The 26,796-nt window shown below is 39.2% G+C and overlaps 1 protein-coding gene across 1 annotated transcript in view; it reads left to right on the top strand.

The window, feature by feature from the left end:
• HECW2 (HECT, C2 and WW domain containing E3 ubiquitin protein ligase 2) overlaps positions 1 to 26,796 on the top strand; it is a 320,314-nt gene that overhangs the window by 274,763 nt on the left and 18,755 nt on the right. The window contains exons 20-27 of the mRNA XM_056111748.1: positions 294 to 414; positions 1,817 to 1,930; positions 16,487 to 16,639; positions 18,612 to 18,710; positions 20,865 to 20,994; positions 22,637 to 22,783; positions 23,997 to 24,111; positions 26,544 to 26,629. Coding sequence (XP_055967723.1) covers positions 294 to 414; positions 1,817 to 1,930; positions 16,487 to 16,639; positions 18,612 to 18,710; positions 20,865 to 20,994; positions 22,637 to 22,783; positions 23,997 to 24,111; positions 26,544 to 26,629 — 965 coding nt within the window. The remainder of the gene's footprint in view (positions 1 to 293; positions 415 to 1,816; positions 1,931 to 16,486; positions 16,640 to 18,611; positions 18,711 to 20,864; positions 20,995 to 22,636; positions 22,784 to 23,996; positions 24,112 to 26,543; positions 26,630 to 26,796) is intronic.

Below are 26,796 nucleotides of genomic sequence, written 5' to 3'. Positions count from 1 at the left end.
CTAACACATGAGTACTATTGTATTATCCAAACAGGACTTTTTAAAAAATTTTTAGCCAAAATGCACAAAAAGACAGGTTTTCAGACCCTGATTAAGCTTTGGTATATCCATCAGTTTGGATAGAAGAATGTTAGGAACTTAAAGTGTTGCGTCATCTTTCCTGTGAATTATGGTCTCAACCACCTTGCTCTAAAGTTTTGTTGATGTTGATGTGGTAAACATGTAGAACACTGCACAAATCCAGTCTTTGTTTTTTTTTGTTTTGTTTTTTTTTTTTTTTTGGTTTGCTGTAGGTACTCAGCGTGCCAATGCCCGGGCTCCAGCCCCTTACAAGAGAGACTTTGAAGCCAAACTAAGGAACTTTTACAGGAAGTTAGAGACTAAAGGATACGGACAAGGTCCAGGGAAATTAAAGTAAGTCACAATGTTAGAAACTGCCCATTTGTAGAAAGGAAGACTATGGAATACACTTGGGAATTTAGGAATTCGATTGTTATATGGGACAACCAGCCTTTTTTCAATTGGCCTGATTATTTGATGTGTGTAAATTTTAGGATCATCTAAAGCACAGTTTTGGAATTAAATATGATTCTTTTCTCTTTTGCTGTGTCTTTTTAAACAGGGAACCTACCACTTTTTTTTTATTAAAAATATTGGTAAAATTTGTTTACCTCTTTTGTTTGTTTATTTGTTTCTTTATAGACCATTCATTTGCTCTAAGGCCTTCTCGGTGTTTTATGTGACATATTACTGTTTCCTGAGTTGGTCTGAGTAGAGGAAGCTGGCTTAGCTATATTTTATTCTGTGAATAATCTTCGCTTGTTCAACAGAATAGGTTATGAATGTTTCTTCTCCCATTATTTCTCCAGAGACCTTCAAATGGGAACATTGAAACGTCATTGTGTTCTTGGCCCTAGAATTATTTTCAGCTCTCTTTGCCCATGCTGCCTTCATTCTCCATTCCATGTCACATGTCCCCTCTAGCAATGAGTGACTGTTCTATTGAAAGGAAACAGAGGAGGGTCTTTCCTGAAGCACCTCCATAAGTGGGGGAGCCCCCAGAAGAGCCTCAGTGCCAGCCAACATGCACAGCACCACAGAGAGCATCCAGACCACAGCACTGTGCCCCACATCCCATACCATATCTTATTGGGCTTTACATTTCTCACATTTCACCCATGAAAGTCTTAATGATCAAGTTTTCAGGTGTACCTCTTCATGCCATGAGTATTCGCATTAAGAGCAAGTTGATATCTGCATACGTTGACTGCGTCCTTATCACAAGTTAGCTGATCAGTCATGGATATCAATTCATTTTTTTCTGTCACTTAGAATATCTTAACATTTACTCAATTAAAAAATTCTATCGCGTACAGTTGTAAACTCTCCTGCTTTAGAGGACTCAAGAATTTTTTCCTCCCTTTTACCCCAGTCATCTCCCTCTGAGCACTTAAAAATTGAATTCCTTGTTTAGGTATAATTAGGCTTAAAATATTGCTTCATAAAATTGTTCTTCCTTTACAAAAAAAAAGACAACATATGTGTGTAATCATTTTCCTTCAAAGATAAATCTGTTTAACTTTTCAGAAAGGACTATCGGATTATTTCTACAAGTCAGAGGTGGAGTGTTCCATTTAGTAACTTGTTATTGCTATGAAGAGTTAAAGACAAATGTATGCTTAGTGATACTAAGTTGGTCCACTTTTCACCAAATAATTATGGGAAATGGTGATAAAATGGCATGTGTTGTAGTTCTAAAACAGTAAGGATTATTAGAAAATAATCTTTTTTTTTTCAATCATCTCTCTGTGGGTAGGTTAATTATCAGAAGAGATCACCTACTCGAAGATGCTTTCAATCAGATTATGGGCTACTCCAGAAAAGACCTGCAGAGAAATAAGCTATACGTCACCTTTGTTGGGGAGGAAGGGTGAGTAGAACAGAGAAGTGGCTGGTGGAACAGTGACTGCTGTTTCGGGGCGGATGTTTCACCACATTGTCGCTTGTGGTTGCCTGAAACAGGAAATCCTCCTAGCAGGAAATGCTATTCTCACACACTTAAATCTTTCAGTTTTTTTTAAAAAGGTTTTTCTGTTTTTTTAATCATTTGACATAAATTCTTTGGCTAAAAAATACTATTGATCATTTTTTGAGAAAGGAGCTTGGATTTGGATTCTCTGTACATTTTCTCTTCAGGAGAAAATTTGGGACCTTGAAGGGAAAAAAAATACACACAAAGAACTGTTTTCTAATGTCTGTGATCTTGTTATCCATCCGAGTATGTTAGTATGAGGCACTTTAACATGTTAAAGCATATTGTATGAACTCAGATTCGTAATTGGAAATTAATTAGAACCTGCTTTTCTGCCAGCAGCCTCCAGTTAGTAACTTTTAGGCCTCAGTCTTATTTCTTTAGCCTCAGTTTTTGATTCTTCCTCCAAGACTGTTCCACACCTACCCAGCTACCTGCTGGAAGCAAACATCTGCAACCTTTTATGACTCTGTCATGAGTGTGCTCATGTAGATAAGGGTTAGGAAATAAAGGAGTGAAGACTCCCACACACAGTTGGCTGCATCCAACAGACATAACAGTTGTTAAATAACACTCTAGAAGTTCACAGCTCTAATCTCTCCCAGGCCCTTTCCTCTGTTCTCATCACAGTGCTAGATTTTGAGACTTAGCACTTTCTTTGTTACCCAGTGATCTTGAGTTGTGAATTTAAAACCACTCTATTGTCTGAACTATGATTGGCTTCCCTTCAACTCCGATGCCTTGTATTATTTTAAGGCTATCCCTTCCAGTCATACTCAGGAATAAATGATTATAGTCATAATTTTCAGTAAATTTAAGCATTCTGTTAATACTTGATAAAGTGAAGTCTCCAAATATGAAATGACTTGCACTTGCCAAAAGATGAAAGCAAACTTGAAGTTTGGCACTAGGTCTTTTGTCTTTCATCCAATGCTCTTGAATGTAGGCAAAACAACTGAACTCTGATACTTAAGTTGTTTGAAAAGAACAGGTAGGGTTTTTTTTTTTTCCCTACCTATACATCTTTTTACTTGTATGGTTGTCAGTGACTAACTTCTCCTCCTGTCACACACATTATTGTACAATCTCACTATGACCAGTTAGAGTAAAATATTACATGGAAAACAATGTAATGGATTTGGGCAAAAACCTCCCTCACAGATTTTTGAGAGTTTACATGATGATGTGTGTTCATGGGCTTCTAGATATGTTAGTTGGCTTACAGCTGCAGGTGCACAATTGAAAATGAAGGCAAATGTTTTTAGCCCAATCATAAGTATGCATGGGATTCCAAGTATTTCCTTACATAACCACTCTGGTTTGGATGAGAATATTTTCCTCCCCCAGAACTCCAGCTGCCTTCTTTATTGTTGGACCACAGTTTGTTGAAATCTTAGAGATGCAGGAAAGAATCTTTGGAAGCTCTGGTTCTTATATTTGCATAGAACAGATGCTTCTCATGCTTGACCATCCTAAAGTGGTCTATGCATGATCAGGACTGATGAGATCCATTCCTCGGAGGAGTCCTTTGTTGAGTGGAGTTTGGTATCTCTATTTGATTGCTGCTAATGTCAAAATGCTTCCTTCTTCCATCACCTGTTTCCTTTCTGTAAATGCAGAGGGAAAACAAGGGAATGGTATTTTGAGTTGTGATCTCAGTCACTGAAAACATTTTTTATATTCAAGCCTCTCTGCACATGGATTATTAAAACAATAGATAGGCAGATAATGTCTGGTCATTACCATGTCAGTATCATAGTTATGGATTCTTAGATTTTTGGCTTTATCCATTTAAATACCTTCAGTGTGTCACTTTTTAAGTTTTTCATATCTAGCTTGAGGAATAGAATGTGCCAGATCTTGACTTTAAAAAAAAAAAAGAACCACGGCTTTTTAAAGAAGTGGTAGTTTTAACACTCACACAGAAAAGTTGTAAGATGAAGCCTAACAGAGGCACCGTGTACCTCTTTAACAATGTCCCATCATTGCAGACCTTTTGAGCACTGCATTTCCTGGCACACCAAGAACCAACACAGGAAGAGTTCCCAAGGCCCATGCTAGTATAATTTCAGCAAAAAAAGAAAAGAAATAAAGTAGTATTGGGTTAAAACCGAAGCTCTAAAATACATATCTAAACTAATAAAATGGAAAAAATAAATGGAGGAGAATAGAAAAACCTCCTGTGCAGAAACTTTCCGACTCGTTCCGTCTAATTTCCCACTTCTAAAGACTGTGGGTCACACAGAGTAACCTTCTTCGAGTTGTGCAATATGAGGTGAGAAAAAAAGTATGTCTATAGTGAAGAAGACTGATGAACATTCAGTCAAGTGTCAAGGTTAAAGTCAATTGTCAAATGTCCTGTGGATGTTAAGTATCCTTGATAGGGTGATTAAATGGCACTTTCCCTCTGCAGTCTTCCTTCCCAAACCCTCGAGCACTAATCTAATCATGAGAAAAACATTAAGTCAATCCAAATTGAGGGGTGCAAGGTGCCTTTTCAGTACTCCTTCAAACTACCTCAGTCATCAAAAAAACAGACAAGCCTGGTCACTGTCACAATCAAGAGGAGCCTAAAGAGATGTGGCAATGGGGGATGTGAGAGAGTACAGCAGTTGGGTGCATGGCTAACATGCATCCACCTGGTTCTATTCCTGGCCCCACATGGTCCCTCAGTTATCACTTGAAGTGGCCTTACCATCACTAGGGTGGCCTGGGTTTCCCAGTACCACAGGATAGCATCACATTCTTGGGCCCTTGCATTGATCCAGTGACCCTGTTGGCGAAGAATCAATGGTAGGGCCCCGAATCTCCTGAGCACTGCTCAGGAGCACTCCTTTGCCACCACCACCAGCCCCTCCCCCCAGAAAATGACAATTCGATAAAATGTATTCTGGATAATATCCTGGAACAGAAAGGTAAAACTAAGTATAACTCAGGAAAAGCTAAGGAAATCTGAATAAAGTGTGAATTTTAGTTGCTAATGAAACATAAACATTGGTTCATTGTAATAAATATATTTTACTAATTCAAAATAGCAGTGAGATGGTGTGGAATATATAAGAATTTTTCATGTTATTTGTAACAATTTCTGTAAATTATTTGAATGATTTCTATTATAAAGCCTTTATATTTTTAAACAATGAAAAATAGTTAATTAAAAAATAGTATCAGGATTTGGGAAGAATTAAGAAATGTTTTCCTAAATGATTTTTCTTATTTTCTGGTCAACAAGTGACTACCACCAGGGTAATTTTGATTTTTCAATACATCTTTACATGAGATTACTAGAGTAATGAGTATATAGATAAAGTTAATTCTATAGAAATTCTAAATAAGTGTTGATTTATATAGAGTATTATTTTGCATTGCTAATGACAACTTTATGATATCTGCAAGGGAATAGTATTTTGAAGTTCTCTTTGGTACTATCTTGATGATTGTAGTTCCTTCCTTGTCATATAATTTAGTGTCATTCTTACAATAAATTAATAGGACACAAAAAGAAAGATACTTGTTTTGAATAGTAACAGGTCTGCATGAACTGCAAAAAAGGAGAGATCTTAGAGTCTATTATTGTAAAGATTTTAATTGGCAACAGATTATCATTTATTCCTAAGATATTCATGTTTTGCTTGACTTTTTACAAAAAACAGATAGTGGGTCTAAGCAGATCAATGTGATTTAAATTGGTCAGAACTGAAGATTTAGTTTCCTGGTTACTAAAATTTCCGCTTAATTTGTTTATCTGACCTTGCAAGGTGGGAGGAAGGAGGCCATCAATGGTAGATGGCTGGAAACTGAGTCATTTGCTTGACTGTGGTAGGAACTTGCATGCTGTGGTTGCTTTTTTTCTGTTGGGTTTCTGAGAGCCTCAAAGTTGTTTCTTTAGGAAGAGTCCAGTGGAACACCACTTACTCTCTTCTGAATTGAAAGACCTGACAACAAAAGCAATGCAGTTTCAAAAAAAATAGTATAGTAATGTAGACTGTTGTGTTCAGAAACACATACTGGGCCATTAGTATCTTAATCCCCCCCAGACAGTAAGGAAATAATCACCTGACTAAAGAGAGGATGTTTACACTGTGTTTGTCTTGCCTAATTTTTCTCTAAGACCAGCTCTGTAAAAGGCACCTTTCTCTAAGAAAGAATGAGTTCATTATATGCAGGGTGCCATTTCAGTCAACTCAATCCTTTGTCTTGCAGAGCTATCCATAGAGTAGGGAAAAAAATGTAGCAAGTTTTAGTTTGGGGCTTTAAGTAGGAATGAGCTCTTTCTGGGATGTTTATCTCAATACAGGTAAGTAAAAACTGCTAGGGACGAGATCCTAAGAGTGTTCTTCCATCCCTGCTTATCAAATAACTAGCAGTTTCTACTTGTGACTTGTCTAATTCTTACTAGAAGTTGTTTGGGGGTCGTGAGTGTCATTACATTTTCCTCAGAAATCTGTAAGGCTACAACTTCAATTTTGTGGGCTACTTATTTACTTATTTTTTAAATTTTTTTAAAAAAGACATATAGGATAATCTAAATAACCAAATCTGTGCTGGAAAAGGGTATGTTTCTATATCTAGACTTTGGCTTAGAAGCACAAACAAAACTGTCACTGTGTCAACAAAATTCCTTACTTCCTACCCTGCTTTCTTAAGTGGTGTAAGAATCTTGCTGCTATAATTACACAGGGTAAACCAGAAGGTGTTTAAACTATGTGTACCTGAACCAATTTAAAAAGAAAGCAGAAATTTCTATATTCCAGAAAACACATTAGAAATGATGGTGTGACTTCCCATGCCACTGACTCTTCTCATTTTATATAGTCACATCTGCTGGACTACTTTATCTTCAGAAATTCTGGGTCAATTTTGGCAGAAATCTCTCATGTTTAATTGTTTGGCAGAAATCCCTTCATATTTAATTGTTAAAATTTTGGAATTCCAAAATCTCATGGCCACTACTGTGGCTGTGTGTGTGTGACATCATATGTTGTTTGTGACCAATAATAGAAAACAAATTGTCTACTGTTGCCTTTTCAGCAGGTCTGAGTGTTCGGGTAAAATCCCAAATAATAATGGTGGGTCTGGTGTCAAAATATTGAGTGTGCTCAAAGTAGAGAGAGAATAATATGAAAATCATCTGCCCCACAGATAGGGAGAGGATGTGGGATGGGGTGGAAAGTGGGCACTGGTGAAGGTACAGGTGTTTCATTGTATGAACGAGACTTAAACCTGAAAGCTTTGTAACTGCTCTCACAGTGATTCAGTAAATAAAATTATAAAAAGGGGGGGGGGAAATTCTGGGTCGAAATTAAGAACAAAAGAATACAACTAATTATTTTAACATATTAGATTCCACTAAGCAACTCACGTGGCGTGTTAGCTCAGCAACAGGATGACAGTTAAAATGCTATGTCAGCACTTTATGGGGCTCAGAAATACATTGCCACCCTAAAGACATCTGTGCTGGTTCCAGAATGCCCTCAGAGGCAGCTGTTGTCTGGCTACACACCCGTTGTCCAGAGTTTCTATATTTCAGTGCCAAGCGTTTAGTTGTAGAACCACCCTAACTGGCAAAACAGGAATGTAACAAACGAACTCTCTGATATGAGTCATATTAACTATTTATATGGAAAGGCTGCTGAGACATTACAGGACACAGAGATGCAAAGTCCGTTGCTGGGACACGTCCTAATGAATTAGGTAGACACATATAATTTGTCATTTACAACATGCTTACAGATAGACAGTTCTAAGTTTCGGATTATAATCAAATCACAGTTTCAAAATTCTTTGGTCTTGGAATGACTGTCACAGTGCTGCTTGAGTTAAATGTGGCAGATTAAGAACTTCACCATTTGAGGAAGACACCTTTTTCCTCCTAGGAAGAACTGTTAGCTTTGTTCCTGCTTGGGGGTGGAGGAGGGAGAAGCAATTTTCATTTCCCCTATTTAATATCTGCCCTGGGAACATTCATCTTCTCTTCAGCCAGATTTGATTTATTATCACATTTTTAAAAGGAACCAGCCAGTACTTTGTTATTTTAACATGCGTTGCCTTATTAGAAAACTTTAACTACTTTGTTATTTTAACATGCATTGCCTTATTAGAAAATATTGGATCTGGGTAATGACAAGAACTCTATATCATAAAATAATTCTAAGCATTATTCTCTAGAGTTCTGATGACATTTACAGATTGAATTATCTTTTAGGGACTAGCATGTCATGTTAAAGCCATTGAACAAATAAACCATCCAAAAGCCAGTGTGTGCAAAATTGTTTACTCTCCTAGATGCCAAATAACACTATAAATAAAAAATTTTTTAGAAAGCATCAGAGAGCAATCTCATTGATTTAGCAAACTATATCTTGAGCCCATACTAATGTATCAAGCTAAGTCCTTGGGATACAATCATGACAAAGGCAGAGTATTGTCTGTTTTCTGTTTTCTATTCCCTTGAGGGCTTTTCACTAAAAACCTTTTAGAATTCAGATCAAGACAGGTACTTTACCAGGCCATCAAGTCTGCCGGAGGGGAAAGGGTGTTGCCCCATTCGCCCTCTCCTCTCTGGAAAGAAAGATGGCGGCCACATGGGAGCCTTGTGGACAGCAGGTATGAGCCGGGGGTGTGGGGGCGACTAAAGCCTCATGGGAAGGGGGGCGTTCCGGTCCGTCCTTCACGCCCTACCGAGGTCACCAGTTGCCCCCCACGAGCGGCTCTCCAGCACGGCCACAGCCCCAGAAGCACAAGGGCTTAATGCAGAACCCAGCAGCTTGGAGCAGAAAAGTGAAAGGACTATGCGTTAATCCAGGCAATCATTTCTGCCCAGAGGGGAAAGGGTGTTGCTCCCTTCCGCCCTCCTCCCTCTGGAAAGAAAGATGGCGGCCACATGGGAGCCTTGTGGACAGCAGGTATGAGCCGGGGGTGTGGGGGCGACAAAAACCTCATGGGAAGGGGGGCGTTCCGGTCCGTCCTTCACGCCCTACCGAGGTCACCAGTCACCCCCCACGAGCGGCTCTCCAGCACAGCCACGGCCCCAGAAGCACAAGGACTTAATGCAGAACCCAGCAGCTTGGAGCAGAAAAGTGAATGGACTATGCATTGATCCAGCCCATCAAGTCTGCCGGAGGGGAAAGGGTGTTGCCCCATTCGCCCTCTCCTCTCTGGAAAGAAAGATGGCGGCCACATGGGAGCCTTGTGGACAGCAGGTATGAGCCGGGAGTGTGGGGGCGACTGGGACCTCATGGGAAGGGGGGCGTCTCGCTCCGCCCTTCATGCCCTACCGAGGCCACCAGTTGCCCCCCACGAGCGGCTCTCCAGCACGGCCACGACTCCAGAACACAGAAACCAATTTCTTAACTATCTGACTTTCAGTAGAAATACTTCCAGGGTCAATAAGTAAAATAGCAGAAATCCAAAACCAACATTTAATTCTTGAACCCAGCTGGAGAAAGCAAATCACTTCACAATGCTTTTTCAGCATGTCTGATTTGGGGGGGGGGGGGTAAACTCTAAATAATAGTGGTGAATCTTTTATTGAAACAATCTAATCAAAGCGGATAGAGTGTTAACTAGAATTCATCTGCCTCACAGGGACGGGGAGGGGTGGGGGGTGGGGTTTTATTGGGGTTCTTCATGGGAAAAAATAAGTATTGGTAAAGGGAAATGTGTTTGATATTTGCATGACTGAGACATAAACCTGAAAGCTCTGTAACCTTTCCCACAGTGATTCAATAAATAAAAAAAAAAAAAGACAGGTACTTTACTAAAATGGTATTTTACTTCTATTTGTTTCTAGAACAGAGGTTGGTAAACTTTTCCTGTAAAGGCTGCAGTTGTAAATATGCGATTCTTTATGGGCTTTCTGTTCACTGTTGCACCTACTTGAGTCTGTCTTTGTTTGACTCCAGTAGCAGCCTCAGACAATCCTAAACAAAAGAGATTGGGTGTGTGCTACCAGAAATTATTACTTACAAAGCCAGCAAGTGGGCCAGGTTTGGCCTAATGCCATAGTGTGCTGATCCCTACTCAATAAATACCAGGTTTTAGGCTTGATGAAAAAGCTCAATTTAAAAAAAAAAAAAAGATTTACAGTTCCTGAAGGTTGCCTATAAAGAGTAGCAAGCAACAAAATGGAAGATGTGTGCTGAAAATAGATAAGGAACAAACATGATGGCCTCTCAGTATCTGTATTGCAAACCATAATGCCCAAAAGTAGAGAGAGAGTATAGGGGAAATTATCTGCCATAGAAGCAGAGTATGGGGTGGGGTGGGTAGCAGGAGGGATATTGGGTACATTGGTGGTGGAAAATGTGCATGAGTGAAGGGATGGGTGTTCAATGATTGTTTGACTGAACTCAATCATGAAAGCATTGTAACTATCTCATGGTTATTCAATAAAAAAAATTAAAAAGTATTGAGTGAGCATCAGATGTGTAACCAAGCACCTGAGTCGAGACCTGGATCTCCCTTTCATTTGATGGAAGAAATGGTTTCCCTCAGCCTGAGTGTTTCCTCTGTCAAATGAGGGGATGGATAAAATGACTTCTAAAGTTCTTTCACTATGGGCATCCTGTGTTTCTGGATGGATGCTGGGGTCTCCTAATGATATTCAATATTCTGGGTAGTTTGAAATCAAGGATCAAGCCTCATAATATAAAATGTACAGGCAAAAGTATAATGTCTTTTTTTTTTAAATGCAACGATATGCAGACGGGATGTGAATCTTAGACTAGGGCAGCCTGGGTGAAAGGTTTGAGGCTTTAGCTGATGACTGGTTCATTATGAGTCAACAAAGTAAAGTGGCTGTCCCACAAAGCAAGACACTTTCAACCTGCATTAGTGAAGAAGCCTCTAGGAAGAGGGCAGGCGTCCTTCCTAAGCTCTGTGATCATGAGACCACACCTGAAGTGTGATGATCAGTAGCAGACACTGATCTATAGATCAGACTTCAACACCCTACAGAGAGTCTAGAGCATAATGACCCAGTAATGGGTGAATCTCCATTCTTCCTAGAGAGATTGAAAGAGTTCATGCCCAGGAGGTAGCCAGGGCAGACGGGGCAGACAACAGGGAGATTGCGCTGTCAAAAGAATTCCTGTAGAAAATTACTCTTCCAACTTTTTTTTGTCTTTGTCCTTAGCATCTGGGTTAGTGAATCAGACCCAAATAAGCACTCAGTGTTTGTTGGGGGAAAAGTCTCTAAGTATGGGAAGAATGGTCAAAGGGAAGAAGCATTCTACTTGTTCTTGATCAGAGTCTCAGTGGGAGGAAGGTGCTAGATGCTGCCTTAGTCTCAGCATGAGGGACCAGACTGCATCTTCGCCACTGGAAAGTATCAGGATGATGCTTTAGAAGTCCCCAGAGTAATCTGAGCAGATTTGTGGCCATCCCAGTAGTTAAGAGCTATATCATATTCTGCTGCCTCAGAGCACAGTGCCAAAGCGTCACCTTCAGACTCTACAGTTTTTGAATTTTTCTGCATATGTACGCTTTCTGGCATCATTGCTCAGATCTCCCAAAGCACACAGTGTGGACAGGAGTTGTAAATTTCAGCTATTAAACAGACTTTTCAAAATATATTCATGTTATTTGATGTGTGTACATTAGAAAAAAATTAAGCTAGCATGTCGTTGCTTTATAAATATGTAAAACAAAAGTACTTTGGAAAAACAAGGAAATTTATTTTTTTATATAGGAGTACTGCTATTTATTCAGCCACTGATTAGCTGATTGAATTGGCATGACCTCCAACCTTACTGTTTTTTCCCCATTATTTTATAATTTTATTTATTGAATCACCGTGAGAGTAGTTACAAAGCTTTCGGGTTTAAGTCTTGGTCATACAATGAAACACCCATACCTTCACCAGTGCCCATTCTCCACCACCAAAACCCCCAGTATACCCCCATCCCACACACACCCCCACCTGTGGAGCAGATGATTTCCACATTATTCTCTCTCTACTTTTATCACATTCAATATTTTGACACCAGACCCACCATTATTATTTGGGATTTTACCCCAAAACTCAGATCTGCTGAAAAGGCAACAGTAAACAATTTGTTTTCTATTGCTGGTTAAGAATAACATATGATGACATGTGGCTGCATTAGTGGCCACGTGGTTTTGAAATTCTGAAGTTTTTTTTTTTTATATTTATTTATTGGATCACTGTGGGAAAAGTTAACAAAGCTTTCAGGTTTAAGTCTTGGTCATACAATGATCAAACACCTTTCCCTTTACCAATACTTTTTTTTCATCGCCAAGAACCCCAATATACCCCCCTCCCACCGCCCAGTGCCTGTGAGGCAGATGATTTCCACTTAACTCTCTCTCTACTTTGATTACATTCATTATTTCAACAAAAGATGCACCATTATTGTTTAAAATTCCCCCCCCCCCCAACAATCAGAATTGCTGAAAAAGGATTGTGAAATAATTTGATTTCTATAGCTGGTTATGAGAACCATATGATGTCAGGCAGCCACTTTGCGGCCACGCGATTTTGGATTTCTGATATTTTACTAGGTAAGTCTGGAGGGATTTCTGCAAAGAGCCAGAATAATTAGGAGATTGGTTTCTGTGCATCTGCTGTTATGGCTGTGCTGGAGAGCCGCTCGGGGGGGACAACTCGTGACCTCGGTAGGACATGAAGGATGAGCCGGTACCGCCCCTCTTCCCATGAGATTGCAGTTGCCCCGTCACCACCAGTTCAAACCTGGCTTTCCAATAAGTTCTGAGGCAGCGGCAACTTTGCTGCCGGGGGGGGGGGGGGGGGGGGGGGAAGCAACACCCTTTCTCTTTCCCTCCCAGGGAGGCATGGCGCTATAGTTTAACACATGGTCCATTTGCTTTTCTGCCACAAGCTCCAGGCTCTGGATTAAGTCATTTTGCTTTTGGAGCCATGGCCCTGCCAGAGAGCCGCTGATGGGGGGCAATTTGTGACCTCAGTAGGGCATGAATTTCATCTTCCCATGAGATGAAATTCCTAAGTTTTAACACTTAAATCTGGAGGAATTTCTGCCAAAACCTACTGGGTTCCGAGATTTGTTCCTGAGTCTCTGGGTTCGTGGCTGTTAAGCAGCTTGATCAGGAGCCATAGAGGCCGTTTGTGGGTGAGGACTCGGGGTCTCATTGGGACGGGGAAGAAAGGGCCAGCTCCACCCCCATCCCACGTGTCTCGTCACTGTGGGTCCAATCCTGACTGTCCAGTAGCCTTTGGAGGATGGCAGCTACCAGGCCGCTAGGGGGAACAGGCCAAGGCACAAAACCTATTCCCACCTGGGTTGGCCCAGCACCTGTAACCTACTGCAGTGACCAGACGCATTTCTGCCAAAAGCCATTGGGTTTCGAGATTTGTTTCTAAGTCCCTGGGATCATGGCTGTTAAGCAGTTTGATCAGGAACCAGGGAGGCCATGCCTCCAATTATGTAGCTGAGTCGGAGTTGGTTTGTGGGTGTGTCTCCCATATACCTCACTTTTGGCCATTTACTTTCTTGGTAAACTTTGCCCCAAGGTTTTGAGGTCTGGCCAAAGGCACAGCAGCAATTTTGGGGTTTCTGATGCACCATCAGGCTGCTGATGCACTCACCTCACAGGTACAGATTTACCTGCTGGCGGCACCATACCCTCAAAGCAAGGAAATTTAAAGTCAATATAAAACTTAAGTGACAGTGCATCTGTCTTTAAGATGGAAAAAAATAACAAAAGTATATGTTAATACTTGAAGCCTGTCAATTCTTTCAAATTCTCGAATGAGATATAACAAAGCTTTTATTTTTCTTACCACTATCCCAACTCACCCACAAATAACAGGATCTTATTGACCATCACACTAACTCATCACAGAACAATACTCAGATTATTTCCTTTTCATTTAAAAAAAATGCAGTAATACCCATAGAGGAAATTCCATAAGAGAAACAAAAATAGATTGAACAAAAGAAGTCTTATAAAATTCTACCACCCCAACTTATCAGTTGCTTTCATTCCCATTCAGCATTCCTTTCTGTCTTTGAACTCATGTGCAAACTTTTATGATTGGGTAGATGTACTTTTTATTTTCATGTTAAATTAAGCATATCAAATTGCTTTATTGAAAACTCTTTACTGCATATTTTGCTCTCAGCTTTGTTGGCCACTTGTCATTCCTCAAACTGAACACTTAACTGAGTCATTCTTCATACTGCACTTTAACCCAGATGTAAGTAAAGAGGAATTTATGCTGTAATTCAGGTACTAGTTTCCATCCTTTTTCCAGATACCTTCCTTAGAAAGATTTCAATGTTTTCATTCTTATTTTCTATGATTTTCTTTAACATTTTATAATTTAAAGCATTTTTTTGAAGGCACAGGGGGCACACTTGGCAATGTTTAGGAGTTACTCCTGGCTTTGCACTCAGGAATTCTTCCTGGCAGTGTTCAGGGTTCCATATGGGATGCTGGGGATAATGCAAGATATACCCTACGCATTGTACTATTGCTCCTGCCCTAAATTTATTTATTTTTTGTTTGGGGGCCTTGCCTGGCTGTGCTTAAGGCAGATTCTGTGCTCCTGGTTCTATGCTCAAATGATCATAATGTAGTGCCAGGAATCAAACCTAGGTAGACCTAGGTAGACCACATGCATGTCAAGAACGTTACCAGCTGTACTAGTTATTCAACCTATAGCACATAGTAAAGTTTTTATTTGTACATTCTCATTGTTTTTTTTTTCCTGATCTCGTGTGTGTGTGTATGCATACTGATGTCATTGCTTAAATTGTGCAGTCTGTGAATATTATTTTATGTATATTACATGAGGCTGTTTCTCATAAACATTGTCTTCGTAAGATTCAGCTGTAGTCCGACCTTTCCACACTCACGGTCGAAGTAGGCCAGCATTTGTGCCGCTTGGCTAATGTTTGGTGTTATTAAAACAATGTCATCAGCAAAGCGGAGGTGGTACATGAGAAACAGCCTCGTTCCTGATGCTCCATTCGTTCTCAACGGAACGACCATCTCCGAATGCAACAGTTATGTGTACCTAGGTCGAGAAGTCAACATGACAAATGACCTGGCACCCGAGCTGCGCAGGAGGAAGAGAGCAGCTTGGAACGCCTTCAAGAGCATCGAAGAAATAGCTAAGAGCACGAAGAACCTCCGGCTCCGGGCACATCTCTTTGATTCCACTGTTCTTCCTGCATTAACATATGCCTCAGAGACCTGAGCCCTAGGCAAACAGGATGAGAAGCTATTCGGGTTTCCCAAAGAGGAATTGAAAGAGCTATGCTTGGAATATCACGTTTCACTCAAATGAGAGACAGAATCCAGAGTTCTGACCTCCATCGAAGATCAAGAATCAGGGACACTGTCTCGTTTGCCAAGGCGTCAAAAATCAGATGGGCTGGTCACATAATGAGATTTAGAGACGTCTGCTGGACTAGAGCCATTACCGACTGGATTCCACAGGATGTCAAAAGACTGCGTGGCCACCCACCTACCAGATGGTCAGAATTCTTCATCAAGATCATGAACAATTGGTTTGAGGCTCTTCATGTTACTAGAACGAACAGACGCTATTGGGCTACACTAGCACACAACAGGACAAATGAAGACGTTACTGGCGCCTGCTCGAGCAAATCGATGATTAACGAAAAGTCAAGTGATCAAGTATATTACACAAATATATGCAGTGACTAACCACTCAACAATTATTTTTCCTCCATCTAAAATGAAGAGATCTAAAAGGACTGGACTTCTCTCCACTTCATTACCCTGTTTATACAGATCATTCCCATTGTTCTCCCTTTCTCTCTTTTTTTGTTGTTATTGTTTTTGTTTTTTGTGTCACACCCAGCTATGCACAGGGATCACTCCTGGCTCTGCATTCAGGAATCACTCCTGTCGTTGCTGAGGAACCATATGGGATGCTGGGAATCAAACTCGAGTTGGCCGCATGCAAGACGAACACCCGTCCTGATGTACTATCGATCCAGCCCCTCCCTTTCTTTTTAATCTCACTCCATATATGAAAAAGATTTACCTTTGGGGCCAGAGAGAGTAATTACAAGGAGTAAAACACTCTCCTTGCATGTAACTGACCCCAGTGCAATATAAGCTGAGAACCTTGAATAGTAACGGGTATGATGCAGAAAATACAAAACAAAATTTACCTTTTTATACTTATTGATGCACTCAGATTAACCATTGTGTCTATTTAGTATTAGTATCTTGCTTATTTTTAATCTGTTATTTGATACATAGCATAATTTTAGATGTGTTCCATAAAAATGGCTTTGTTCTTGGTTAAGATGTGCAGGAGATTAGGAATTATGATAGTGCAATTTGTTTTGAACAATGCTAATGGACAATTAAATTTGTAATGATTGATTTGTCGAAGCTTGAACTGGTCAAAACTTGGTAACTAGTCAAAAATAAAATAACTGGTTGTTCTTTTTTTTTTTTGATATTTTAAAGGCTGGATTATAGTGGACCTTCCAGAGAGTTTTTCTTCCTGGTATCCAGAGAACTCTTTAACCCATATTATGGATTATTTGAATATTCAGCCAATGACACATACACAGTTCAAATAAGTCCTATGTCTGCTTTTGTAGACAATCACCATGAATGGTAAGTATTTTTACTCCTCAGTTTTTCTTCAGTGGAACTTTGGTGATAGAGTTTATCAAAACCCGTGTTTCTTTCAGCAATTTTTTCCCCTTCTGAGAAAATCATATTTTCAGTCAAGTTCCCCAATTGATTCTTTATTATAAACAGGCAGCCTCTAAGCCTGAGATAAATTATATTCCATAAGCCTAGTTTTAAATGAGACTTTAAAAGGTTTTCCCATTGAGAAAAAATGATAAATCATGCTGAAGTCCCAGAAATACTCTAAAGCTCTCTCTTTTGGGTATCTGAACTTAGAGGTGGGATGGGGTGAACATTAAAGTCTGGACCCAGAGACTAGGCAACTTGAGTGACAGTGCTTAGAAGAGCTAGCAGTTGGCGTGGGGAGGGATGGGGTCAGAGGAGTGGCAGAACCCAGTATTCCCTGTAGTGATGATTTAGTAATGGCGGCAGGGGGGTGGGGGGGAGATGAGTGACATGGGCAAACTGATGGCAGAAGAGAACCTGATAGAAGAGCTGCAGTGGGGAGTCACAGTAGAGCTCACTTACTGAGTAAGTGTTCTTTTGAAGCTAGGGAATGTTTTTTTTGTAATTTCTCATGCAAGATTAGAAAAGCCAAAACCCACACATATTAAAACACTGATACAGAGATTATTTATTTGGAAAATCCAAAATTATACTCTTTCCAAGCATCCTTATCTTTTTTTAAAATTCTGCATTTATAAACTTTAGATATTTTTATAGCCCATTTTTTTTTCTGATCATTTTCAGTGACGCTAACAGAAAAAAGAACATGAGTAGGTCTCACGGAAAATGAGTCATGAGGTTAATACTGGTGGGTGGAGGCCATTAATTTATAGGACATACTCTTCAAATTAGCTTCCGTTTCACTGCAGTTTGGAGCCCTCCTCTCTGAGGCTATTGCAGTTATGCTAACCTAAGTGGAAATAAAGGAAAACAAAGCTGCTAGACATTAATCGTACAACGGCTGCCTGATACTTAAATTACAAACCAACTGTATGAACATCATGTGGATTTACTCTTTTGGAAAGCATCAGACTTAGAAATATAGCTAGAAACTTGAGAACTTTTGAAAGACAATATAAGTGTACATCTCAGTCAGCAAATCCACTTATGACAGATATATTACTTTCCAAAGTGGTTTAGACCAGTACTGAGCCTTGAAATTTTTAGAGAACAGAATGCCCCAGGAAGAACCCCCCCCCCTTCCCCCTCAAATTTCCCTATGGATAATTCTTCATCGATTGCCTCGAGTAGGCACCAGTAATGTCTCCTTCGTCCTAGCCCTCTGAAATGCTCTTTCAGGGTTAGGAGAATGAGACCCATCATTGTTACTGGTATTTGGCATATTGAGTACGCCATGGGAAGTTTGCCAGACTCTGCCGCACTGGCAGGATACATTACATGCATAATTCTTAGATGGTGATAATTCTGAGGACTGAGGGTTTGAAAGAGCAAAGGAATAGGAACTTCTTCAACTGAAACTGGGTTTTTCCTCAAAAGAGAATTGCTACTGAGTTTTTATTAGAAAAGTCCTGCTAATGTCTCTGCATGCCAACTAGAAGGGAACAGTATCCCCTTATCCCCCCCCCCCCCCCGACCCACCTTCCACCTTCCATTCCCCACTATTGGTCTCATTCTGTCAACGTCTTTTAGAGGTAGTTTGAGCGACTTCACCAACATGTTAGCCATTTAGGGTGTCACATAAAGGGCTTTATTAACAGGAGGTAAAAGAATAGTACATATATATCAGTGAGATAGATTTTCCACCAGTAGATACAAATATTGGCCCAATGAAGATATATCCTACAGTGTGCACAAACATTCCTAGACCTTGTAGGCCATTAATCTTGGCTAAACTTAGAAGAATCAGACTAGACAGCTTTTTGGAGGGCAAGTAACACCATTTGGAAACTGCATGATGTATAAGCTGTCTCATGCATTTCCTTCACAGGTTCCGGTTCAGTGGTAGAATTCTTGGTCTTGCACTAATACACCAGTATTTGTTGGACGCCTTCTTCACACGACCCTTTTATAAGGCTCTTCTCAGAATGTAAGAGTATTTTTTTTTGCTTGTATAGCTAACATATAAGAATGTGGTATTTCCTTTATTGAAAGGGATCTTTTATCAAATTATATTTCAGATCTGTTACTAGATTGTTTAGATTTCTGAAACTAATAAATTCTTCAAATATGGTTATTGTGTTTTCCCTGCTTCTGATCCTTTATCCTAGTCTTTCCCCATAAGTTTTCATTTTCCTCTGTTCCAAATATTTTATTCTTATTTGTTATAACACATATTTCTTTAAAACAATTGTCCTTCAGATACAGCACTGGAATTCCTGTGGTATTAGTGCCAATTATTAAAAGAATAGTTGTGGGTTAGTCTTGGTGACTCATAGCTCCTTATTCTTTATAAGATGCACTTTTTATTTTGCTTCATGCAAACGTTTAGTTGCTGCTATTGGTTCCAATTTTCACTGGCTTTGTTCTGTTTTTTTTTGTTTGTTTGTGGAAGGTGGACAGTGCCATATTTTTCTTGGGACCGCTGTAGATGCAAGTTAGTTACTTATGATGTCAGAGGAAAATTTAACATCCACAGAAATTTTTCTTCTTTGTTATCACAATGAAAGATTGCAGTTGTAAGATGTAAAACAATTTCTATCCTATAATCAGCAGCCATTTATAAGACTGGAGAGGAGAAGGTAACTGTGATGTAGCAGCTCAAACTTGGAATAAGAAAGTCCGAATAATTGATTCTCCAGCATTTTTTTTCTTTTTGGGTCATACCCAGAGATGCTCAGGGGTTACTCCTGGCTCTGCACTCAGGAATTACTCCTGGAGGTGCTGGGGAGACCATGTGGGATGCCAGCGATCAAACCCACGTCGGCCACATGCAAAGCAAACATCCTACCCACTGTACTATCGCTCCGGCCCCTCCAGCTCATTTTCTTAGGCCACATATATCTGCTTTCTGTAAGTGGAGGTCCAGACCGCAAATACAAACATACATGCTGTTTCCAATAGTTCCTAAGGAAGGTTGTCAGTAGGAAGACTTTTACCTTCCACTGTTTGTGAATCTTTGTAGCTACAGCACTGGGCTCTAGTTATTTTCTGCTTTCAGGGTTCCTCTTTACTCATTTAGCTTCTTTCCCTTCATTGCCATAGCTGTCATCTATTCACTTCAGACCTCCCTCAAGGAGCAGGTTGCACACCCTGCTTCAGTCAATATGCTTCAGTCTGGTTTCTTTCCCACCAATTATGGAGACTTTTAAAAAGGAATTTTTAGTCTTTACCTTCGTGGACCATGTTGTTGTGTTGTTGTTGTTGTTGTTGTTGTTTTTCTTTTTGAGTCACACCGGGCAATGCACAGGGGTACTCCTAGCTCTGTACTCAGGAATTACCCCTGGCGGTGCTCAGGGGACCATATGGGATGCTGGGAATCGAACCCGGGTCAACCGCATGCAAGGCAAACGCCCTATTGCTCCAGCCCCATATTGTAGTTTTTGACACCACTGCTGACCCCCAGTATCTACCCTTTTCACTTGAATCTTTCCTTTCCTTTGCTGACATTCATGACATTACTCTTCTTTCTCATTTAACTTTTATGTATTCCTTGTGGACTTCTCCTCCGACTTGCCCTCAGCCCTCAATGTTCCTGAAGCTATCTTGGACCCCTGCTTTCCTCTCTCTCTCTCTCTCTCTCTCTCTCTCTCTCTCTCTCTCTCTCTCTCTCTCTCTCTCTCTCTCTTCCCCCTCCAGAAACAGTATGCACTACTGTTTCTGGCCTTTCTTGAACTGCATGCACACATGAGAATTTCTAAATAGTAGCATGATATTTTAAGGTGTTATAATAGTGTCAGAATAGTGGACTTAAGTTGTCAACCTAAATTCCCTGCTGTCAGTCATTATTGAGTATGCAAATAGTATCCACACCTTGATACTTCAGTTCTGTCTATAAAAGGGCAGACTGAATAATTCCTAAGATATTTACATATCTAGGATTTTATACTTTTATATCTAGGATTTTATAATTTTATATCAAATTACTTTCTCACTGATTTGTCTACTGAACTTATTTCAGAATATTCTAGAAGTCACTGCCTATTTCGGTGATTTTATTCTTGTCTTTAATTCTTAGTTTCTCTTCTCATGACTCTAGTTATTGCTAATAGCCATGCCTGCACATTTGTTTCTGTCATCTTAGTCTGTGTGACCTGAGTGATCTAGAATACCTTGATGAAGAATTTCACCAGAGCCTACAGTGGATGAAAGACAATGATATCCACGACATCCTGGATCTTACATTCACTGTAAATGAAGAAGTTTTTGGGCAGGTCTGTGTATATGTTAATATCTGGTGACTAAATGCAGTAATGGAAAGGTATTTGTTGGTCAAGAATAAATCCAGTGACTAAAATGAGATGATTATTTTTTGTGGCTTATTGGTTAAAGTTTATTTATAATTATAATAACCTTGATTACAAGTTTTGTAATAATACCACCATAGATTGAGGCTATTATGGATTGTAATAACCATTTGTGTGTTGTGAGCAATCTTTTTATTTCCAGGTAAAATATCCACATAAAAATTTTAGAATGTACTTTGTAAGTTTAGAAGTCCATTCTGTGGTCACAGGTTCAAGTCCCTGATATCCCACATAACTGAGATTGGTGATTCTGGCAACACTGGAACTTGTGGCAACTTTGCTGTCTATGAAAGCTGGCATTTCCAGCAACCAACCTGTGTGACCACCACAAAAGTGGGTTGAGACTCCTGGTGAGCACTTCAACTGAAAAGTTGTACAAGTGCAACAGCCAGAAACTGCATCCCCTGGTGAGCACACAGACACCCCCTGAAGCCCTCGCCAAACACCAAAACCATAACTTTTATGCCTCAAGTAAGAATGCTTGCCATGGCAAGTGTATATGCTAGTTCCACAACTAAAGAAATGCAATTCTCAGTGGAATTGCATTATAGCAGCTGAGTATAAGCCCTGCAACCTGATGCATGGTCCCAGTGAGCACTACAGCTAAAAAAATAAAATGTGCAAGTTATCCCAGCCAGTTGACTATGTGTGCAAGGGTCATTACAGCAACAGCAACACCAACATCTGCAGACAGGGAAGTAGAGAGGGGAGGGAAAGAGGGTTAAAAGCCAAATAAAAGTCCATGCTGTCCCAGAATTAAAAATTAAATTATTAACTTTTGTTTGTACTCACATGCATTTAGATTTAAGAAGTAAATTTGCAGCTGAATGAAAATAAACAGTATTTCAAAAATGTGGTCCTTGGTTTTTTGAAGTAGGTCGAATAGTTGGTTACAGATTTCTTTCAGAAATTATTTGCAGTTCCTAAAGATTAGTCTTATTTGGGCCTTAATATTAAGCTGATCTAAATAACACATGTTTTGGAAAGAAGTTTGAGGTTTTAACATTCATTTGAGTGTAATTCAGCTTCTTTAAAGTAATTATTTAAATATTGGCTTTCAATATCTAGTTGATTCAAACCCTTAAGGAATTTGTAAAAATGGAGTTTTGTCAAACATTCAAGTTGCAACCAATGAGAATCTGAACCTAATTCATTTTTAAAGACTTTATTTATGGAAACAAAGGAATATAAAGGAAAGACAGGGAAACTCCCAGGTTATGGGAAGGGAGCTTCAGAATTAGCTTCAGAATTCCTTGAACCTAATTCTTTTATTTGAAGTACTTCAGTGAGGATTTTACACATCCTTCAGCATTTACTATACTTTCTTCTTTAACCACTGAGGCTTTCAGTTATTAGCTCATTGTCTTTTTTTTTAAAAAAAAAAAAAACATGTGCCCTGGGCTGCATGTTGACACCTCACCCTGCTTGTGGCATATGCCCAGGCAGGGGCAGTGACAAGTAGGTGACCGATTTTAGATATTTGGTAGCAGTGTTGTTATAACAGCAGCAATATTAGTCTGTGATTGGTATTTTTGTTTTTCAATCTCAGATTACTGAACGTGAATTAAAACCAGGGGGTGCCAATATTCCAGTTACAGAGAAGAACAAGAAGGAATACATCGAGAGGATGGTGAAATGGAGAATTGAGAGGGGTGTTGTTCAGCAAACTGAGAGCTTAGTGCGTGGCTTCTATGAGGTAAAGACAGACACAGGAGAGGGATTTTTGTTGTCTAATGTTGATCATTGATCCATCTTACTGAACCTACTCATATGGCTCCATGGGACAGATTTTTATGATGCAGTCATTCCAAATTTTCTCTACACTCTATGCTCTTTCTATTAAAAACTCCAGTATATTTCCTGTATGTTTCCAAATGCATAAAAAGCTTACTTCCCTGTTACATTGCTGAATTAAAATGACAAGAATTCAAATAGCATTTGATGGTTTAATGGTTACCCATAATGTTAAAGTCATGCATCTTACTTATGCTTAGATAGGGGCAATTACAGCTCAAACTTGAAATGTGAAATGTTCATACCTGAGGATCAAGTATTTTGTGGTTAACAATATCTCATGTGGCAGGTTTAAGGGATGGTTTGGAAAATTGGAAATAAATGGTGGGAAGGTGCAGTGGTGGTGGAATTGGTGTTGGAATAATTTCTGTAATAAAACTCTGTAACTAAGCTGGTGCACTGTACTGTCCTCCCATTGTTCATCGATTTGCTCGAGCTGGCCCAGTAACGTCTCCATCATGAGACTTGTTGTTACAGTGTTTGGCATATTGAATATGTCATGGGTAGCTTGTCAGGCTTTGCCATGCGGGTGAGATACTCTCAGTAGCTTGCCAGGCTCTCCAAGAGGGGTGGAGGAATCAAACCCGACTCCATCGGGCCAGCTATGTGTAAGGCAGATGCCCTACCACTGTGCTATTGCTCCAGCTCACTAAACTGATGACTTAATGAAATTATTAAATAGATAAATAAAAAGTATTTCATGTGACTCCTGTGGAAGTTGATCTTTTATGAAACAGAAAAATGAACTGAATTATTCAGTGACCAGTTACAAAATGAAAGTCCTATTGAGACAAATCTTACCTTCTTTTGTATGACCAACTATTCTGTATTTATGAAGAGCTTTGATAGAAATTTTGTTTATGTAGTTTTTTTGTTTTGGGGCCACATCATGTGGTGCTCAGGGGACCATAAGAAGTGCCCTGCATCTAACCAGGTCCATAGTCTACTGTAAGGAAAAGACCCTACCCACTGTACTATCATTCTGGCCCCAAGGCTTTAAAGTTTTTACAGATTGCATCTATGTTAGTGTTTGTCCTTTTTCTTGTGATGCTTGATTATAACTGAAATTTCTCTGAGTTCTTAAGCTATGCTGTGTGTTATTTTTTATCTCATAGGTGGTGGATGCTAGGCTAGTATCGGTCTTTGATGCAAGAGAATTGGAACTGGTCATCGCAGGCACTGCTGAAATAGACCTGAGTGACTGGAGAAACAACACGGAATATAGAGGAGGTGAAATTTGATTTTTATATGGCTGGATTTTCAGTTTCAGCTTAAATGGAAGTTAAGAATATTGATCTAAAAGCAGGAAATTAGACACACTTACCCAGTAATCATAGTCTGATGTAGTCTCTGAGACCTTAGGCAAAGTACATTCTCTTCTTTTTCTACTTACCTCATCTGCCAAGTGGAAGGACTGTTTACGCGTCATCTAAGGATGTCATAATGCTTCGTTGTTGGTGAAGAAATGTGACCATAAGAACACTAATTAATTGTTTTATGGTGTTATGAATGAAGCACTCGGGAGCATACAACCAGCTGTTCATGCCCCACCTAGTCTGTGTTCATACTACAAGCAGAACTTGAAGGCACGCCCTTGAGCTTCCCAATAAGCAAACAGTTTTCTACATGTCACTGAACTACTAACCACTTGCCATGCGCAACTAAGACACATGAATGTAATAAGACATGGTTCTCAGCATTCAAGAATTTTATTGAACAAGCTCTTCTAAATTCAATCACTAAGTTAATTCAAAAGGAAACTATTGTCAGATCAAAAATTGCCCATCTGACAATTTATCAAATGGAAAGCTTTTAAAATAGCATTTCTGAAGATCAGTGTAAAATTTTAATTAGTAATTAGGATTGAAGCCACTGAAATATCCCATATTCTCTTTGAAAGGGGCCTACTGCTAATCTAGAGTTAAAGTTTAATTAATAATTTTAAACAAAGAAAGAATGTTCTTATTGAAATTTATTTATTTATTATTCTGAAGAGTTACAAACTCTTCAGAATGTCATGACAACTTTTTTCTGTTTGGTACTGATGTTTTATCATTTTAATAATTAATTATGTGAGGGGCTAGAGCGATAGCACAGCGGTAGGGCGTTTGCCTTGCACGCAGCCAATATGGCCGACCCGAGTTTGATTCCTCCGCCCCTCTCGGAGTGCCTGGCAAGCTACCGAGAGTATCTCGCCCACACGGCAGAGCCTGGCAAGCTTCCTGTGAAGTATTCAATATGCCAAACACAGTAACAACAAGTCTCACGATGGAGATGTTACTGGGCCTGCTCGAGCAAATCGATGAACAATGGGAGTACCGTGACGGTGAGCGAATTATGTGAGATTATAACTTGTTTTTAAATTAGGAATACAAAAATACGAACTTCAAGTTATTAAAGTTATCACTTCACAGAATAAATTGAGAGCCAAACAATTCTCCAGTTATAAAAATTGTAACATAGACTTAAAATAATTTTAAAGGCCCAGAACAAATAATTGATTTTTAAAGCTTATCATTGTTACCATGGACTGACCTCAGTTGATCATTTTCTGTGAACAATAGTATTAAAATTGCAGTTCCACTGCTATTTTTCAAGTCCAATTACTGGTAAAGTCTTTTCCAATTCAACATATATAATCTATATATAATCTTCATTATTGTAATTTTACAAATTGAACTATTTTTACTAACTAGAACACAATTTCTTCAAAATACTACATAACTTAACATCTTACCATCTCACCTTTTATTAGCTTGTTTCTTTATCCCAGAAGATTTTAATAGCAATGAATCTAATCAAATCATGAATTTTTGTATTTTTGTATTTTGTACATGCACCACCATGTATAGTCTAGTTTTATTTGCTCTTTATACAGTATAAATTTTTATTCACTGATTTAACTAATTACCTATGTCCGTGATAATTTTTGATAAACATTATGAAATGAATTCCTTGGGACGAGATGCTGGGGCCAGGAGCAGGAAAAGGGGTGAGCTCTTCAGCTGCCATGTTACAAGTATGTCTGTTTCCACTTGCCATAAGTTCATAAGGCAGCTGTGTATGTGAATACAATGAGACACTTCTGCTACTCTACCCTCAGAATATTTGGCACAGACAGAAAAGGCAAGGCTGGAAAGGACGAATTGTAACGTCAGGAAACTTTGAAGCTAGAGTCAGTGTGCTTATTTTATAGGTGAGAAAATTATTTGCTGAGCACCGAATAGCAACTCTTTGCCAAAAGTAGGACATTGAAACCTATGCACCACCATGTACAGTCTAGTTTTATTTGCTCTTTATATAGATCCCTTTCTTCTGTAAAAGGAAATAAAACATCACTGATCCGATGGCAAACAATGAGGCAAGATTTCCTCAAGACAAGGGTCACAATAATTCCTACTCACTGAACTGTACGAAAGAAGTAATTGCAGATATTTTCTACAAACTTACTTTGAGTCAACTTATACTCATTCTGAATTAGAGTATTTTGTGTGCACTGAATAGGTCAATTAGTTGCTTTGAATAACTAATTATACTTAATCCCTTTGAGTCTTTTAAAGAATAGAAGATGATAATTTATGTCTGGGGAATCTTTTTTTCAATGTATCATTGTGTCTTTAGAAAAATTAAAGTAATATGACTTTTCATTATTGATTTGATAGGATATCATGACAATCATATTGTAATTCGGTGGTTCTGGGCTGCAGTGGAAAGATTCAACAATGAACAACGACTAAGGTTATTACAGGTAAGCGACCATTTGTTAATCTTTTTAATGCATTAATATAATCATGTTGCAATTGCATAGTCTTAGTAATTGCCTAGCAATATCAATAAACACATCCCGTGTTTATCTGAAGATAGGGAATATACTATTTGCAGACACTTCTGATTGCTTGGTTCTGTGGCTGCATC

The sequence above is a fragment of the Sorex fumeus genome, unplaced genomic scaffold (genome assembly GCF_029834395.1).
Source record: "Sorex fumeus unplaced genomic scaffold, SorFum_2.1 ptg000014l, whole genome shotgun sequence".
NCBI classification, from domain to species: domain Eukaryota; kingdom Metazoa; phylum Chordata; class Mammalia; order Eulipotyphla; family Soricidae; genus Sorex; species Sorex fumeus.
This window is presented reverse-complemented; position numbering and strand designations above follow the sequence as displayed.